We start from the raw sequence: 19,532 nt of genomic DNA, 5'->3' as shown, positions 1-19,532 counted from the left end.
TTGCAATGAATGAGAATAGTACTGTTGACTAAAAAATATCTTAAGGGAGATTTGATTTTATCAATCAGCTGAGTTTAGTGGTTAATCACATGCAAGTGTGACAATGAATAATGCATGCACCTTTTTCTCTGAATGGTGTAAAGAAAAAAGTAAATGGTGAACACAAAGAAGCAGCAACTAAAGCCCACAAATTAGAACAAAAAGCAGCAGAACAACAGGAGGTATCCAAGACAAAAGATGCAGATTCCTCTGAGAAAGCAAAACCAGAAAAGGCACCAACACAAAGTCCATTTGGAAAGCTGTTTAAGCAAAAGGTCAGTAACAGTACAGTAATTTCATTACTTCAAACATATTTTGTATTAAGGATAATGATATCCCTCATCGGCTATTATTATGGTCTCCTCTATTGTAATCTGTACATATATGTGTTGCTCTCCTGAAACATAGAATTAAGTAACTCTTGATATCATAGTTGGACAAGTCACTTATATACTTATTACAATATTAATTCTGATCAAATCCCATGTACATGTAACAGCCTGTCTACTCAAATCCAAGTTTTGATTAGAGACACCATTAACAAATGGCAAACTAAAAGCCAATCCCATTTACTAACCGCAAAACAGATTAACCAGTCAGGTAGAAGAAGCTACCAATCAGAAACCAGCAAACCACCACTTCTATAATTTAACACTTAAAAAGAAGGAAGCTAATTGTAGTAATAATATTACATTTTTTTTAACTACAAGGCGTCAGTTTTACAGCCCTATCTCCGACCCGTGCACCTTTCATGTGCAGCTTCCCCGCTGGGACTGTGGTACCACAGAATTAGCCCTTACATGTAGTAGTCCAAATAAGGTCAAAATGTTGCAAGTACATTGGCACAAATAAAGTTGATAAATGCTAGGATCTTATTAAACTCACATAAATATTTATCAAGATTCACTTCCTTTTACACAGAGATGAAGAGAAGTGCAAGTATAACTGTTGATGAACAAAATTGTAATTGGGAATATGTATACTGAATGTTCAATCTTGCATGTGTCTGTCCTGCTTCTGCTCTTACATGGCTCAGTTTCAGAACTTAGAGAAGTGAGGCTTGAAAAGATCCCTATTCTGTGGCAGTGACCATTGCACACTGGTGCTCAGTGCCACTGCACCTTCCAGATATAACATTTCTAAAATTAGTTATACATTTGAAAATATAAAGCCTTTTAAAATGATTAATTCATTTTGGTCTCTCTTTCTTCACCTAGACCATCAAGGAAGTACCACAGGTCAGTGCAATTCAGAACGTAAGTTAATTATATATTGTAAATTCAGTGATCCTGTGAACCTAGCAGAGAGTCTCACTCAAAGAAAATTTGGGTCAGAGATGGGACTAAATACTGTAATCCCGATTCCCTGACCCGCACTCCATTCAAATAAATTCCTTCCTGGGAGTGCTGAATTTAGCTTCTGGTGTACTGTACTGCAATTGTATTAAACTGTCATCATGCTAGATGTAAATCATCATATAATGGTAGAATTTATATCACATTAAATGCCATTTTTCTTCTCATTTTCTCTTTGGGAGGCCATTTATCACCATGCATTCTTTTCCAGCCGGGTGGACACAGTGGTCTGGTTGTTGAATTCTGTATGACTGTTATTGATGCTGTTGTGATCAACTAGCAGGAGGTATGATTCAGGCTGGGCATGACAGAAACAAAGGCCGGGATTTTGCTCACCTTGGCGGGTCCGTGGCGGGCGACCTCAGTGGCAGGTCCCAACCCCGCTTCTAGCTCCATCCCACTCTGTGAAATGAATTTCCCTTGATAGCGCATTTGCCAGGCCAATTAGAGGAAGTGGGTCTGGTGACGTCATTTGATGATGTGTCATCAGCTGGTTTCCTTAAAGGGACTATGTCTAAATTTATTTTGACATTTGTGCTGTCAGTGTCCTACAGCATTGAGGTGCTGCAACACTGACAAGCACTGCATAACGGCACAGGGTTGCACCCAGGCTCTCCCATGGCTCCCTCCATATACTTATGGAGGGAGTCACAGCATGCAGGGGGGTCCTCTTCCCTTCCCATGAGTGGAAGAGACCTCTCCAGGAGATCAACCCAGCCTAGTTACACATTGCCGAGGAGGGCACAAGCAGGGATGTGGTCAGGAGGACCTGGGAGCAGTGTCGCAAACATTTCAATGATCTCAGTAGATCACAAAATGTTAGTACAAAGCCACACTCAACCTCATCCTGCTGTGTCTCTCATCGCATCCCCATCACTCTGCCTTCCCTACCCTATTCCTGCACATCCTTACTTACACCAACTTACCTTGGACCTCCACCCATCCCCCTCTCTCTATCTATATTATCATTTCCCCACCTCACTAGCCACCCCTCACACACCCTCACCCTCACCTCATCCTAGTCCAATCATACCAACTAATAACACACAAGGGTAGGCACTTGGGTATTTTATGCAACGTTCATGTAAAGTTTCAGTTAATGTGCTATCAAACATTGAAACCTTTATTTTCAACCCTTTGCGTTCTTGGACAGATTTGTGTGCAACTTTGGAAGTGGCTTTGTGAGTTGCAGTGAATGGTGAGACAGAACGGTACCCCCTGCAATGGTCATGAGTGTGAAAGGAATGGCTTGGGCATTGTAGCGATGCCTTATGTTGTTGCTGTGGGGTGCTGCCAACCTGGCTAATCACGTGGCAGCCAGGGTGTACAGCATCAAGTGAAGTAAATCTGACCATGGTGAGGCCATCCCTAGTGTCCTGGGCAGCAATGTGGTCAGGTGCTGATGCCCTGTGTCCTGTGCAGCATCAGTTGATTGCGGAGAAGGTTGGTGTTGTTGTTGCTGCTGCTGGTGTGCCTGGTGCTGCTGGTGTTCGAACTGATCGTGGTGGGATTCTGAGGACCAAGGTGAGAGAGTATAAAGGGCACCCATGCTGATGGAATAGATGGCAGGTGAAGTAGAGATAACAGAAGCGATCTGTCAATGGTGAGAGAGGTAATGAGGTCAGACTGGATGGAGACTTGTATACAGACTTGCAGCATGCTGAACCTGTTGTGGAAATGCAGTGAGGAAGAGCTTGTGGCTGAGGGAAGATATCTCTGTAAGGTGGGAGCTTTTGCTTTACATTTGAAGCTGCCAACTCATCAGCTGATTCAATGGCCACTGAACTCCCGTCTCAGATTGACAGACGTGGTTCACGACCAGCGTGGACCCCGTGGGCGAGCTGTCAAATGCAAAAGGTAAGCTGAAAATCATTCTTAAGTGGCTCTAAACAAGCCACTAATTACCTGAATTGGGTCGCCCACCGCTGCCCGTCGGGTCTGCTCAGCATTGACAGACCTGACATCGGGAAAGGCACGTGGGAGCACAGAAGCCATACTACCAGCAAGGGTTGCTGAATAGTGAGCAGAGTGTTGAATATGGTTGATGTTTTTTATCCCTCTCCCCTACTACCACAGATAAATACTTTTGCACATAATGTGCAATATCTTCTGGTAACACAAGGTTGAAAATGTTGAATCCGAGGCAGTAAATGGCTGTTCTCAAATTTGCTTTGCCTCAGTAGGTGAATAATAAAAACAAATTAGTGAGCACCGATCGAGTTTTTAAAATAAACATAAAAGTCCATTTCCCTATTTACTTCTCTGTCTTATCACATGGAGACATGGGGGGGGAGAATTCAGTACCTTAGGGGGGCGATTTTCCCACTGGAGGCGGGTTGGAGGCGGGTTTCGGTTTGGGTGGGTTCAAAACCCGCCTCCACTGATAGTGTTCAAAAAATTGCGATTTTCCCCTGATTGGCCACTTGATGTCAGAGGTGTGGATTGCCCTTGGTCAATTAGTGTTTTGGGACTGAAACTTGCCTCTGCTGATGTCACTTTTCCAGCCTCATTTAAGGGCTACTTGCTGCCTTGGCTCATTTCACTGGATTTCTGCCAATGCTGCACCATCTGCAACATATTTTGAGAAACCACTATGTCCAATTCCAAGGCAAGGGCCTCCCCGAGGTTCTCGGATGAGGCGCTGGGAATGTTGGTTGAGGGGGTGAGAGCTAGCAGGGAGGTGCTCTTCCCCTCATCTGGGAGGAAGAGGCCTCCCAAAGAATCCAAGGCTGTGTGGGTCCAGCTGGCAAGGGATATAACCTCCAGATCTGTGTGCAGATTGGGTGAATGTTTATGTGTATTGATGAAATGCCAACCCTGTTGGAAAGCACTAAAATGATTTGATGGCAAAATGTTGGTGTCATGGCATCTGTTCTTTCGCCTTAAGCAGCTCCACATTGCGGGCTCCGCGACACTTGCATTGTTAGCAACATAGAAGATAGGAGCAGGAGTAGGCCATTCGGCCCCTCGAGCCTGCTCCGCCATTCAATGAGATCATGGCTGATCATCCAAGTTCAGTACCTTCTCCCCATATCCCTTGATCCCTTTAGCCCTAAGAAATATATCTAACTCCTTCTTGAATATATTTAATGAATTGGCCTCAACTGCCTTCTGTGGTAGAATATTCCACAGGTTCACCACTCTCTGGGTGAAGAAATTCTTCCTCATCTCTGTCCTAAATGGCTTACCCCTTATCCTTAGACTGTGACCCCTGGTTCTGGACTCCCCGGCCATCGGCAACATCCTTCCTGCATCTAGCCTATCTAGTCCTGTTAGAATTTTATAAGTTTCAATGAGATCCCCCCTCATTCTTCTAAACTCCAGTGAGTATAAGCCCAATCAACCCAATCTCTCCTCATACGTCATTCCTGCCATCCCAGGTATCAGTCTGGTGAATCTTCGCTGCACTCCCTCCATGGCAAGAACATCCTTCCTCAGATAAGGTGACCAAAACTGCACACAATACTCAAGATATGGTCTCACCAAGGCCCTGTACAACTGCAGCAAGATATCCTAGTTCCTGTACTCGAACCCTCTCGCTACAAAGGCCAACATACCATTTGCCTTCTTAACCGCCTGCTGTACCTGCATGCTTACCTTCAGCGACCGCAGGGATCGGTCCTAGGACCCCAGCTATTCACAATATATATTAATGATCTAGACAAGGGAACTAGATGTAATATCTCCAAGTTTGCAGACGACACAAAGCTGGGTGGGCATGTGTGCTGTGAGGAGGATGCCGAGAAACTCCAGGATGATTTGGACAGGTTGGGTGATTATATTGCATCTGCCATGCATCTGCCCAATGTGGATAAATGCGAGGTTATCCACTTTGGTGGCAGAAACAGGAAGGCAGATTATTATCTGAATGGCAATAGATTGGGAGAAGGGGAAGTGCAACGAGATCTGGGTGTTCTTTGTTTCCCATTATAAATTCCCCTGATTCTGACTGCAAGGGACCTACGCTGGACTTTACCAATCTTTTTCTCTTCACATATCTATAAAAGCTTTTACAGTCAGTTTTTATGTTGCCTGCAAGCTTACTCTCATATTCTATTTTCCCCTTCTTAATTAATCCCTTTGTCCTCCTTTGTTGAATCCTAAACTGCTCCCAATCCTCAGGTTTACTGCTTTTTCTGGCCAATTTATATGTCCTCTCCTTGGATCTTATGCTATCCCTAATTTCCCTTGTTAGCCACAGTTGAGTCACCTTTTTTGTTTTATTTTTATGCCAAACTGGGATGAACAAATTTTGTAGTTCATCCATGCGGTCTTTGAATGTTTGCCATTGCCTATCCACCGTCAACCCTTTGAGTGACATTCCACAATCAATCCTATCTAACTCGCGCCTCAGACCATCGTAGTTTCCTTTATTTAAATTCAGGACCCTAGTCTCTGAGTCAACTACTTCATTCTCCATCTTAATGAAGAATTCAATCATATTATGATCGCTCCGACCCAAGGGGCCTCGTACAACAAGATCGTTAATTAATCCTTTCTCGTTACATAATACCCAGTCTAAGATGGCCTGATCTCTGGTTGGTTCCTTGACATATTGGTCCAGGAAACCATCCCGTAAACACTCCAGGAATTCCTCCTCCACAGTATTATTACTAATTTGGTTAGCCCAATCTATATATAGATTAAAGTCACCCATGATGACTGCTGTGCCCTTATTGCATGCTTCTCTAATTTCCCTTTTAATGCCATCCCCAACCTCCGCATTACTGTTTGGAGGCCTATATACCACTCCCATTAACGTTTTCTGCCCCTTGGTATTTCTCAGTTCTACCCATACAGATTCCACATCATCAGAGCTAATATCCTTCCTTACAATTGTGTTAATCCCTTCTTTAACCAGCAAGGAGGTTGGGTCTCCTGCTGCTGTTGCTGTTGCTGCTGAGCTGCCTGGTTCTGCTGCTGTGGATGCTCCTCATCCGAATCTGAAGTCCATGGTGAAAGAAAATCAGTGGTTCCCATGCTGCTTGCAGATGCCTCCTTTGGGGAAGCGCTCATTGCAAGCGGGGAGAGGGTCTTCCAAGGAGGTCCCACTGTTGATAGATTCAAGCTGCAGCACCTCCGACTTCGGAAGGCCTGCTAAAAGTGCGAAAAGACCTTTTAAAGCAAAGTTCTGTCACCTGCAACTAATCCCTGATGAAATCTCCGATTTAATCGTAGAACTGCAGCTGTGAGGAGGCCACCCATTTGTCAATATGCCAGGTTTAGCTGGCTTGGTTAGGAGGGTCATGGAACACGTTGAAAAGGTTGTAAACTAACGAGGGCCTCTCAAAATAGGATTAGAGAGGTTCTTAATGACCATTTAAGGCTCTTAATCTCTCTGGCCAGCTGGAGGCGGGACTGTTCCCCACCCTGCAAAACCGGCACCGGTAAAATTGCGCGGGGGTGGGTTGGAGGTGGGTTCCGAACCCACACTCATTTTTCCAATTTTCCCGCCTTTCCCGCCTCCAAAACTGCATCCTCGGGGCTGAGAAAATCGCCCCCCTTAGTGCCTCCCATTAGCGCCAGCACAGATGCAGTAGCGTCGAGGCAAGGCAAATCCAGTGACGCACGGCAAATCTGAACCCCCCATTGTGCCGCTGGTACGAGGTACCTCCGGGGACTTCAATGCCAGGCAGATCGTGATGTCAGTGAGCAAGCAACGCTCACTGGCTGCCTGATCTGCAAAATTGATTGTCGCCACCTACCTTAGCGGCTCGACCAAACAGCGACAGAGAGAGCGGGCGTGAAGCAGGCGGAAGCCGGCTCCAGGGGTGTTATTTAATGGGATCATGAGTAATGACTCGCTGCTGTCAGATTAGTGGAGTTTCAATGCTTTCTTGTCAGTTTGACATTATGCAACAGTGTGGCGACACGCCACCATTGGACATAATCCGCTCACGGCGGCATGGACAGTTTACGCAGGCGCACTGCCGGCAGCAACCGCCCCCAGCCGGGGGCCCTTTCCTCCGGCAACTTGTTTCCCGCAGGGACAGGCTGCCGGGAGCACTTCCTTTCTGGGGAGTATTTAAGTGGTTGCGCGGGCTTTTCAAGCTCTCTTTTTGCCATGATGTAAATGAAAGCAGTTGTGTTCCATCAACTCTGGTCTCGACTCCCACGTTTGCCGCGGTATCTCAACACTGGTGACCCCGATGCTCAGGACGAATCCTAAGCTAGCATGGCGGATACAAACGCAGTCACGGTTAAACTACCGGACTTTTGGGAGAACCTGGCCGAGGCCTGGTTCGTTCAAGCCGAGTCCAGATTCCGGCTGAGAAGCATTACAGTCGACGCCACGAAGTACGACTACCTCGTCGCCTCTCTCACCTGTGCCACAGTCCCCAAGGTTTGGGCAGCGCTGCAGGATCCACCAGAGGAAGGCAAGTATGAACATCTGAAGGCCGCGCTTCTTAAAAAATTTCAGGCGTCCTCTTACCAGCGCAACTGCCAACTCCTCGACCTCCCAGGCCTTGGTGATGCTTCACCATCAGACCTGCTTTCCCACATGCTGTCCCTCTCGGACGACAAAAACCCCGGCGCCCTCTTTCGCACGCTTTTCATTCGGCAGCTCCCCGCCAGCATCCGCCCGCTCATTGTGGAGTCTGGCTCCACGGACCTGAATGAGATAGCCGAAAAGGCCGACCGGCTGCTCTCCGTGCAGACCGCCCGCGACGTCGCACCCGACCTCACGGCAACGACCACGCGGTCCCCCCGGCCCACTAGGCCCGACCGCCCTTCCACTCCGGGTCACTGCTACTACCACACCCGTTTTGGCACGAGGGCCCAACGCTGCACGCCACCGTGCACTTTCAAACCCCCCCCCCGCACCAGCCCCCACGATGGCCGCGGGGCAAAAGGGGCCCCTACTGTACGTCACTGACGACAGCACCAACCGCCGATTCCTGTGCGACACAGGAGCCCAGCACAGCATCACCCCCGCCTCCGCCCTCGAAATCCAACGCAGCGCACGGGGCATCACGCTGGCCGCAGCCAATGGCTCTGACATCCGCACATACGGCACCCGCATGGTCACGCTCGACCTCGCAGGCCGCCGCTACCACTGGAAGTTCCTCACAGCCAAGGTTCTCTGCCCACTCATCGGCGCCGACTTCCTACGCGCCCACGGCCTCCTTGTCGACATTCCGAGGCACCGCCTCGTCGACATCAACACTATGGCCCCCATCCCTGGCGCATTCACCCCGGCCCGTTCGGCCGGCCTGACAACCTACTGCCTCGCCAGAGCCACGGACGACTACTCGGCTCTACTAGCCGAGTTTCCCGCCCTCACTAACCCGACCTTTTCGGCCAAAGCCGCCAAACACGGTGTGGAGCACTATATCCCCACCACCGGCCCCCCGGTCTCTGCCCATGCCCGCAGACTCAACCCGGCCAAGCTGGAAATCGCGCGGGCCGAGTTCACCACCATGGAGCAACTCGGCATCATCCGCCGCTCCAGCAGCCCTTGGGCCTCGCCCCTCCACATTGCCCCCAAGCCCAGCGGAGGCTGGTGCCCCTGCGGGGACTACCGCCGCCTCAACGATGCCACCACCCCCGACCGATACCCGGTGCCGCACATCCAGGACTTCTCGGCCCGACTGGCCGGACGAACCGTCTTCTCCAAGGTCGACCTGGTGCGCGGTTACCACCAAGTCCCCGTACACCCCGCGGACATCCCCAAAACGGCCGTCATCACCCCATTCGGCCTGTTCGAGTTCCTGAGGATGCCCTTCGGCCTCAAGAATGCAGCCCAGGCTTTCCAGCGCCTTAAGGACTCAGTCCTCCGGGACCTGAACTTCCTATTCTTCTATCTAGATGACATTCTCGTGGCCAGCTCCTCCAAACAGGAACACCTCGAACACCTTTGCATCCTGTTCGGGCGCCTAGCCCAACACGGGCTCATCCTCAGCCCGGCGAAGTGCCAATTCGGCCTAGCCGAGATCGATTTTCTCGGCCACCACATCACCCCTGCTGGGGCCGTCCCCCTGCCCAACAAGGTGCAGGCCGTCCAGCAATTCCCCCGCCCCAAAACCATCAAGGGCCTCCAGGAGTTCCTCGGGATGGTGAACTTCTATAACAGGTTCATCTCCAGAGCTGCAGCTCTCATGAAGCCCCTATACGACTCCCTCCGAGGTAAATCCGGCAAGATGGCCATAGCCTGGACCGCTGACACGTCAGCCACCTTCGACGCCACCAAAAACACGCTCGCCGACGCCACCCTGCTCGCGCACCCAAGGGCCGATGCCCAGGTCGCGCTCACCACCGACGCCTCCAACCATGCGGTCGGAGCCGTGTTCGAGCAGTGGGTCAATGGCGCGTGGCAGCCACTTGCCTTCTACAGCTGCCAACTGCGCCCCCCGGAGGTCAAATACTCTACTTTCGACCGCGAGCTCCTCGCGCTCCACCTGTCGGTCCGCCATTTCAGGTTCCTCCTGGAGGGCCACCCCTTTACCGCGTACGTGGACCACAAGCCGCTCACATACGCGATGGCCAAGAACACCGAACCCTGGTCCGCTAGGCAGCAACGCCAGCTCGCGGCCGTGTCCGAGTTTACCACGGACATCCAGCACGTCTCCGGTAGAGACAACGTTGTCGCCGACTGCCTTTCCCATCCCGCCATCTGCGCGAATCACCTAACGGTCGACTACGCGCAACTAGCAGCGGCCCAGCTCACGGACCCAGACCTCCTCTCGGCGGCTACCAGCCTGCCAGGGCTATGCCTAGCCAAGGTTGCACACGGGCCCGAAGCCACGGCAGTCACTTGCGACGTCTCACTCGGCCAACCCAGGCTGGTCGTCCCTGCAACCTGGCGCCGCCGCATCTTCGACGCGCTCCACGGGCTCTCCCATCCGGGTTCCCGCGCATCCGTCAAACTCCTCTCCCAGCGCTTCGTCTGGCGCGGCCTCAGCAAAGATGTTCGGACTTGGGCCACCTCCTGCCTCGCCTGCCAAGGGGCTAAGGTACAGCTGCACACAAAAGCACCCCTGGGAGACTTCGAGGTACCCAGCCGCCGCTTCGACCACATACATGTCGACATCGTCGGTCCTCTGCCGCCATCGCAAGGCCAAACTTATCTCCTCATGATGGTCGACCGCTACACACGCTGGCCTGAGGCAGTGCCGCTGACCTCCACCACCACAGCCGACATCGCCAGGGCGTTCGTTAACACCTGGGTCGCGAGGTTCGGCGTACCGGCCGACATAACCTCCGACAGAGGCGCCCAGTTCACCTCCGAACTCTGGACGGCCACAGCATGCAACCTCGGGGTGACGCTCCACCGAACCACGGCGTACCACCCGCAGGCCAACGGGCTGTGTGAACGCTTCCACAGGTCACTCAAGGCCTCACTCCGCGCCAGCCTGCAGGACAGTACCTGGACTGACCGCCTACCGTGGGTGCTACTAGGCCTACGCACCGCGGTCAAGGAAGACCTCCAGTCCTCAGCAGCGGAGTTAGTCTATGGACAACCGCTGCGCGTACCAGGCGAATTCCTCCCGGAGGCTACCACGCCTTGGTCGGCCGAACAGCAGCGGCTCAACTCTTTCTCTTCCGCTCAACAGTTCGCCCCACTTCCGGTCAACCGACACGGTGAACTCGCACCTCGCGTCCCGCCAAACTTACAGCAGGCACGCTTCGTCTTCGTGCGACACGACGCGCACCGCGGACCCCTGCGACCCCCGTACGACGGACCGTACGAGGTACTACAAACCGGGGACAAGGTCTTCAAGCTGCGACTCGGCGACAGGGTCGAAACAGTCTCCATCGACCGACTCAAACCAGCACACACAGAACCAGGGGAACAGGTCCCCGTGGCCCGACTTCCAACTAGAGGCCGTCCCGCCAGCAAGCCAGCACAGCCGGCGGCGAACCGCCCGGCCCCACCAACTAGACCGGCGGCCACTCAGAGCCGCTCCGGCAGAACCATTAGACCACCGTCACGACTCGTCCACTCCTCCTAAGCGGATTCTGGGGGGAGCTCTGTGGCGACACGCCACCATTGGACATAATCCGCTCACGGCGGCATGGACAGTTTACGCAGGCGCACTGCCGGCAGCAGCCGCCCCCAGCCGGGGGCCCTTTCCTCCGACAACTTGTTTCCCGCAGGGACAGGCTGCCGGGAGCACTTCCTGTCTGGGGAGTATTTAAGTGGTTGCGCGGGCTTTTCAAGCTCTCTTTTTGCCATGATGTAAATTAAAGCAGTTGTGTTCCATCAACTCTGGTCTCGACTCCCACGTTTGCCGCGGTATCTCAACAACAGTTTAATTCAGTAATTTAAAGGTTATTTTGTATCAGGAGTGTTGTACTAACTAAAAAATAGTTATATTTATTCTTTAAAAAATCAAACCGCTACAGTTGACTTATATTAATGGGGGCTGTACTGGCAGTCAACCTGGCCCTCTAGGATCTACAGTAGAGGGAGCAGAGGCAGCGAGGAAAGAGTGAAACATGTGGCCAGAGGAAGGAGGAGGGCCATCAGGGCTCTCAACAGGAGGCCTTACCCTCTGAGGGTATTCCGAGAGCACTTCTCCTACCTCCAATTAAGCGAGGAGCAGTGTATTAGAAGGAGGTGGTCAACAAGGAGGTGGTCACTGAACTCTGTCACCACCTGCAACCAGACCTTGAGCCTCAGATCAAGGTGACCACGGCGCTCTCGGTGGCTGTCAAGGTCACCGTCGCCCTCAATTTCTTCGCCAGCGGATCCTTCCAGTCTGCAACAGGAGACATAGCAGTTTGCCGTCCATTACTGCACCCAGGAGGTCACAGAGGCTCTCTACAGTAGGAGAAGGGATTACATTGCCTTCCCCATCACCAGAGAGAAGCAGGACGAGCGTGCATGTGGCTTTGCCAGGATAGCTGGATTCCCTGTGGTGCAGGGCGCCATCGACTGCACCCACATGGCTTTGCAGGCACCGCATAACAATCTTGAGATCTTCCGTAACCGCAACGGCTACCACTCATTTAATGTCCAGTTGCTGTGCGACCACACACAGCGAATCCTCAATGTGAATGCTCGCTATCCTGGCAGCAGCCACGATGCCTTCATCCTGTGCCAGTCCGGTGTGCCAGCACTCTTCCAGCCACCACGTCAAGCTCATGGCTGGCTGCTCGGAGACAAGGGCTATCCACTTTCCAGCTGGCTCATGACTCCCCTCCACAACCCCAGCACTTCTGCCCAGCACTCATATAGTGACAGCCATGCTGTGACCAGGAACATCATCGAGCAGACCATCGGCCTGCTCAAGCAACGGTTCTGCTGCCTTGACCACTTGGGAGGAGCCCTCAAGTACTCGGCTGAGCGGGTCTCCCATTTCGTGGTGGTCTGCTGCATGCTCCACAACTTGGCCATCATGAGGACACAGCCCTTGCCACCAGGGATTGTGGGACCACCTCAGGAGGAGGAAGAGGGAGAGGAGGAGGAAGTGGAAGACGAGGAGGATGAGGAGGAGGAGGAACAGGAGTGAGGGAGGAGGCAGCCACGCAATCAGCCTTCCGGAAGGGTGGTCTATGACGACCTCATCAGACTGCAGTTTCAATAAATTAAACCCCAGATCCCCGTTGCTCACCACATCCCCATTATTCCATCCCTGTCACAGGCCATATCACAGCGCAAAGCTGAAACGAGACACACCACAAAAGAATCCAAACTGAATGAATAAATTTATCAATAATCAGTGAACACATATTTAGAACAACAATATGAACTATTCACCCTTGTGCAATCCCTTAGTGCCTCTTGTTACAGTAACTTTGCCTACTCTAGTACTCTTGCGAAGTATTGGCCCAGTGGCTGCAGCAGGGCTGGTGGAAGGCTGCGGAGTATACGTGCGGGAGACTTCAGATGGCCTTGCAGGGTGCCCTCGACCAGCTCTGGAAGGCTCGGCTGTAGACTGCAGCACCTCAGCATGGGCGGCAGCAGTCTGGACTGGCTGGATGACAGGCAGTGACAAGGGCAGTGGCGGAGTGGCAGTGGTGGAATCAGGAATGCTGTCATCCTGAGAGTGGACAGCAGGTTCCTGTTCCACTGACCCACGGCCACTCCCCTGGGGCAGCACCTCAGCATCCCTAGCAATCTGTTGGAGCACAGATTGCTGGCCTGCTGCAACACCGTGAAATCCCTGGTCGACGGTGGTAGACCCAGCCACGATGGCAGCAGTCAGAGTTTGCGTGGCATCAAGCTGAGAGTGCATGAGAGCAGTCTGAGACTCGATGACACCAAGCAGAGACTGCATACCAGCACTAAGACATTGCGTCGCTTCCGCCTGTGCTGCAGTGGAAGCTGCCAGATTATCCATCACACGCAGCATCAGGTCTGGGTCACCACAGTTTCTCTGGGAGTCTACCATCCTTTGAAGACTGGAAATGATGGGCTCCATGGTATGCGCAGAGCCACGTGCAATGTTGGAGGCTTACTCCTCCATGCTCCTTACCATTACTGAGAGGCTCTCGGGCACCCTTGCCATTGCACCTATCATCTCCGTGAGCATGTCCATCACCCTTCTTCTAAATGCCTCCCCATCGAGGTCCTCATCTGAGTCCTGTGCAGCAGACCTTGCACGTGAACTCGCCCTCCGGGGAGCTACCCTATCCCCCTGGCCTTGCTGCAGCCCACTTGCCCCCGGTGCCTCACCCTGTGCAGATCCCGCTACTATACTAGCCTCTAAAGAACATGTAGTGCCAGTATCTGAGCTGGTGCCTGTGGGTGAGACACGCAGTGACATGGTGTGTTCTTTCTCGTCCTCTTCTCCCGCTTCACTTTCTGCGGTGCCCTCGGACAGGCTGCTCAGGTGCTTGCTCATTATCTGAAAGCATAAAGGCACAAGAGTCGGGTTAAGGTGGGGGGAGGGGGGCAGGATGGGAGAAATGCATGCATACAGCATGATTAGCTGGAAAGTGCGAAACGCTTGTGGGGTGAGGGGAAAGTGGGATGTGAGAAGAAGGAGTAGGGATGAACATACCTGATATGCCATCAATAACTCAAAGACAAGAAGTTAAAGGATTCAACTGAAGGCTTTTAATCGCTAAGAACATTGCACGTCATTCCACATCGGATTCATCTGGCAGAATGACTCATACAGCTCTTGAGACCTTTATATGACAAAAGACAGGGGCGGAGCCAATACACACAATAGGGGAAAAGGGGGGGCGGTACACACAATACAATGCAGGTAAAATACAGGGGCTGATGAAGGCATATATTTCATCACATTCACCCCTTCTACAGATTTAGTCTGTCCGGGGGTGTGATAGTCCTTCCTGAACGTCGCAACAGTACCTCGGGTTCCGACCGGGAGTCCGTGGTGCCCTCCTGGGCATACCCATGTGCTGGGGGTGTTGCAGGTACTTTTGGGGGTGGTGAGGATACCTCTGGGGATGGTGGAGGTTCTTCTGGGGGTGGTGAGGATGGGTCGTCGTCGCTTCCTGCCGAGGCGAGGTCCTTTATGGACACGGTGTCCTTACGCCCGTCGGCGTGCTTGACGTACGCGTACTGTGGGTTTGCGTGGAGTAGGTGTACTGCCTCCACGAGGGGATCCGTTTTGTGGCCCCTCACATGCTTCCATAATAGGACTGTCCCTGGGGTGGAGAGCCACGAAGGTAGGGACACTCCCGAGGTTGATTTGTGGGGAAAAACAAACATCTTCTCGTGAGGAGTGGCGTTAGTAGCAGTACACAGTAGCGACCTTATCGAGTGGAGTACGTCTGGGAGGACCTCTTGCCAGCGGGAGGTAGGGAGGCCTTTAGACCTTAGTGCTAAGGTGACCGCCTTCCACACCGTCGCGTTCTCCCTCTCCACTTGCCCATTACCCCGGGGGTTATAACTAGTGGTCCGACTCGTGGCTATCCCCTTCGACAGCAGGTATTGGTGCAGTTCGTCGCTCATGAACGACGCCCCCCTGTCAGTGTGGATGTAGTTCGGCATGCCGAACGTGCAAAACAGGCTGCCGAGGCACTTGATGACCGTGGCACTGGTCATGTCTGGGCAAGGGTAGGCGAATGGGAAGCGGGAGTACTCGTCCACAATGTTGAGAAAGTACACATTGCGGTCGGTGGAGGGGAGTGGTCCCTTGAAATCTAAGCTCAGGCGCTCAAATGGCCGTGTAGCTTTGATCAGGTGGGCTCGGTCGGGCCTGTAAAAACGGGGCTTGCATTCCGCACAGGTGCGGCAGTCCCTGGTCATAGACCGGACCTCCTCGATGGAATAGGGCAGGTTACGGGATTTTATAAAGTGAAATAGCCGGGTGACCCCCGGGTGGCAGAGGCCATTGTGGAGGCTCTGTAGCCTGTCCCCCTGGATGCTGGCACACATCCCTCGTGATAGGGCGTCGGGGGATTCGTTGAGGGCCCCCGGCCTATATATTATGTCGTACTCAAACGTGGAGAGTTCGATCCGCCACCTGAGAATTTTGTCGTTCTTGATCTTCCCCCTCTGTTTGTTGTTAAACATGAAGGCTACCGACCGCTGGTCGGTAAGCAGGGTGAAGCATTTGCCGGCTAGGTAGTGCCTCCAGTGCCGCACTGCCTCCACTATGGCCTGGGCCTCCTTCTCTACCGAGGAGTGCCTGATCTCGGGCCCTTGGAGGGTTCTTGAGAAAAAGGCTACTGGCCGCCCATCCTGGTTGAGGGTGGCTGCTAAAGCGAAGTCGGACGCATCGCTTTCGACCTGGAAAGGGATGTTTTCGTCCACTGCCCGCAGCGCGGCCTTCTCAATGTCGTGTTTAATGCTGTTGAAGGCGGCGTGGGCCTCGGCCGTGAGCGGGAAGGACGTTGATTTCAGGAGGGGACGGGCCTTGTCGGAATAATTGGGGACCCATTGGGCGTAATAGGAGAAAAACCCCAGGCACCTTTTCAGGGCCTTGGGAGTGTTTGGTAGGGGTAGCTCCCGTAGGGGGCGCAATCGGTCGGGGTCCGGACCGATTTCCCCGTTTTCCACCACGCAGCCCAGGATACAGAGGCGCGTGGTGCTAAAGACACACTTATCCTCGTTGTAGGTGAGATTGAGTCTGAGGGCGGTTTTCAGAAATCTTGCGAGGTTCGAGTCGTGGTCTTGCTGGTTGTGGCCGCAGATGGTGACGTTGTCTAGGTATGGATAGGTGGCTGTTAACTGGTTCTCATCGACCATGCGGTCCATCTCCCGCTGGAAGACCGAGACCCCATTCGTTACCCCAAAGGGGACTCTGAGGAAGTGGTAGAGGCGTCCGTTCGCCTCGAAGGCGGTGTATGGACGGTCCTCCGGCCTAATGGGGAGCTGGTGGTATGCCGATTTTAGGTCGATGGTGGAAAACACCCGGTATTGTGCAATTTGGTTAACCATATCCGCTATGCGGGGCAGAGGGTAGGCATCTAGCTGGGTGTATAGATTAACCGTCTGGCTATAATCTATCACCATCCGTTTCTTTTCGCTACCCTTAACCACTACTACCTGGGCGCGCCACGGGCTGGTACTGCATTCGATGATACCCTCCCGCTTGAGTCTTTCTACTTCAGAAGCAATGAACCGTCTGTCCTCCCAGCTGTACCGCCTACTCTTGGTCGCTATGGGTCGACAGTTGGGTGCGAGGTTGGCGAACAGGGAGGGCGGCTTGACCTTCAGGGTAGCCAGACTGCACACTGTGAGGGGCGGCTGGGACCCACCGTAGGTAAGCGTGATACTTTGGTGGTGGCACTGGAAGTCCAGACCCAAGATCACGCTCACACAGAGATCTGGCATTATCAACAGTTTAAAATCTCTGTAATCAGTGCCTTTTACCGACAACATAACCGCGCAGAAACCTGTAATTTTTGAGGTATGAGTCTTATCAGCCATGGCGATTTTGCCCTGTGTAGGGACTATCGTTAGTGAAAGTCGTTTTACCAGGCTAGGATGAATAAAGCTTTCGGTGCTCCCGCAGTCAATCAAGCACTTAACCTTGTTCCCGTTTACCTCTATGTCCATCATCGATCTAGACAACGGATGCGGCCTGGATTGATCCACTGTGATTGAGGCCACCAGTGGGTCCTGGGGGTCCGTGTAGTCGGGACAAGATGGTGGACTCCATGAGGGTGGACAAGATTGCGTCCAAGATGGCCGCCCCCACGGCACGCACGCGGCGGTGGCGGAGTTGGAGGCGGGGTTCCCTCTGCAGACTTTACTGAAATGTCCTTTTTTCCCGCATTTAAAACAGGTGGTGCCCTTCGCTGGGCACAGATGCCTGGAGTGTTTGTCCTGGCCGCAGAAGTAGCATTTCGGGCCCCGATGCATCGCGGCAGTAGTGGGGCTCCTGGGTGGAGGCTGGGGCTCCGACGGTGCTGGGCTGGCCTGAGACCTGGGAGGTGAAGATGGCTTCCAAGATGGCGGCCCCCACGGCATGCACGAGGCGGAGTAGGCCGCGTGGCCTGAGGAACAGGATTCAGAGTTCCTCTGGGCCATATCCAGCGATCGCGCTCTGCCCATAGCCTGTTTTAAGTCCAGTCCCTCCTTTTCAAACAGTTTCTGCCGACTGTAATTTGAACTGAGGCCCGCAATGAAGGAGTCTCGGATCAGCTCCTCCGTGTACACGGTGGCAGACACGGCCTTACAGTTACAGTCTCTGCCCAGTACTTTTAGGCTTAGCATGAAGTCCTCTAGTGACTCAACATGCCGCTGCGTGCGAGTAGTCAGAAGATGCCTGGCGTACACCTCGTTTATTGGCCGCACGTAGTGGGCCTTCAGAATGGTGCAGGCATCCTCGTAGCTGGTGGCATCTCGGATGAGAGGGGAGACCCGATGACTCACCCGGTTTCGCAGGATTCCCAGTTTCACGTCTCCGGTGGTGGTCGCGGCTGCTATGGCGGTGGCTGAGGTTTCGATGAAAAATTCGAAGCATTGGAACCAGTGTCTGATGCGCCATCAATTACTTAAAAGACTGAGGTTGAGCGAGTAACAATCAGGCTTTTATTAATTAAAAAATGAAGGTCTTGTCTCGAGTGGTCGACCCGTCCAGAATACCAAGGGACTGGGAGGTAGTCACTTATATACCTGGAATAGTGGGAGGAGTCAGCCGAGGCATGTCCAGACCTGTACCTAGTGGAATACACATACAGACACAGACAGGTATGACAGTGGTTTACCACATTCACCCCTTGTTTAAAAATGAGTCCGGCGGGGTGAAGTGTATTTAAAAGTTCGTGTATTGGAGTCTCTCCGGAGGTCTTGTCTGCCGCTGTGATCGACGTGGCGACGGCAGGGGTGGTGGAGCTTCCGGCGTCGCGTCCCGTGTAGGCTGGGGCCCTGGAGTGTAGTCCTCATGGGTGACGGTCCAAGGCGAGCCGGCTGCTGGGGTTGGATATCGGGTCGTGGGGGGGTGGTAATAGGTAGTGGGTTACAGCGGTCCCCGAGGGTGCGAGGTCTTGTATGGAGACTGTGTCCTCCCGCCCGTCCGGGTATGCAATGTAAGCGTACTGAGGGTTGGCGTGGAGGAGGTCGACCCTCTCGACCAGGGTGTCCGTTTTATTGGCCCTCACGTGTCTTCTCAGTAGTACCGGCCCTGGGGACGTCAGCCATGGCGGTAACGATGTCCCCGATGTGGACTTCCTTGGTAAGACAAACATTTTCTCGTGAGGGGTGGCATTGGTGGCAGTGCAGAGCAGTGACCGAATCGAGTGGAGCGCATCGGGGAGCACCTCCTGCCAGCGGGAGGTCGGAAGGCCCCTAGACTTTAAGGCTAGTAGGGCGGCCTTCCAAACTGTTGCATTCTCTCTTTCCACCTGTCCGTTCCCCCGGGGGTTGTAACTGGTGGTCCTGCTTGTGGCTATACCCCTAGCGAGCAGGTACTGGCGGAGTTCGTCGCTCATAAACGATGAGCCCCGGTCGCTATGGATATAGCTGGGGAAACCGAACAGGGTGAAGAGGCTGTTCAGAGATTTAATGACCGTGGCACTGGTCATGTCCGGGCAGGGGATAGCGAACGGGAACCGGGAGTACTCGTCAATGATGTTGAGGAAGTACACATTGCGGTCGGAGGAGGGGAGAGGCCCTTTGAAATCGACGCTCAGGTGTTCGAAAGGGCGAGTGGCTTTTATCAGGTGGGCTCTGTCTGGTCTATAAAAGTGCGGTTTGCACTCAGCGCAGACTTGGCAGTTCTTGGTCATGGTCCTGACCTCCTCGATGGAGTAAGGCAGGTTGCGGGC

At 53.0% G+C, this 19,532-nt stretch overlaps 1 protein-coding gene across 5 annotated transcripts in view; it reads left to right on the top strand.

Moving 5' to 3' along the window:
- The window catches only part of bcas1 (brain enriched myelin associated protein 1), a 250,541-nt gene that overhangs the window by 189,654 nt on the left and 41,355 nt on the right, over positions 1–19,532 (top strand). For all 5 annotated transcript variants that reach the window (XM_086005294.1, XM_086005297.1, XM_086005296.1 and 2 more), the window contains 2 exons: positions 144–314; positions 1,257–1,277. In XM_086005294.1, coding sequence (XP_085861420.1) covers positions 144–314; positions 1,257–1,277 — 192 coding nt within the window. The remainder of the gene's footprint in view (positions 1–143; positions 315–1,256; positions 1,278–19,532) is intronic.

This window comes from Somniosus microcephalus, chromosome 13 (assembly GCF_052327205.1).
Source record: "Somniosus microcephalus isolate GS21.2 chromosome 13, FLI_Smic_1.0, whole genome shotgun sequence".
Lineage (NCBI taxonomy): Eukaryota > Metazoa > Chordata > Chondrichthyes > Squaliformes > Somniosidae > Somniosus > Somniosus microcephalus.
Note: the sequence above shows the minus strand (reverse complement) of the source record. Positions and strands in the feature narration are given on the sequence as shown.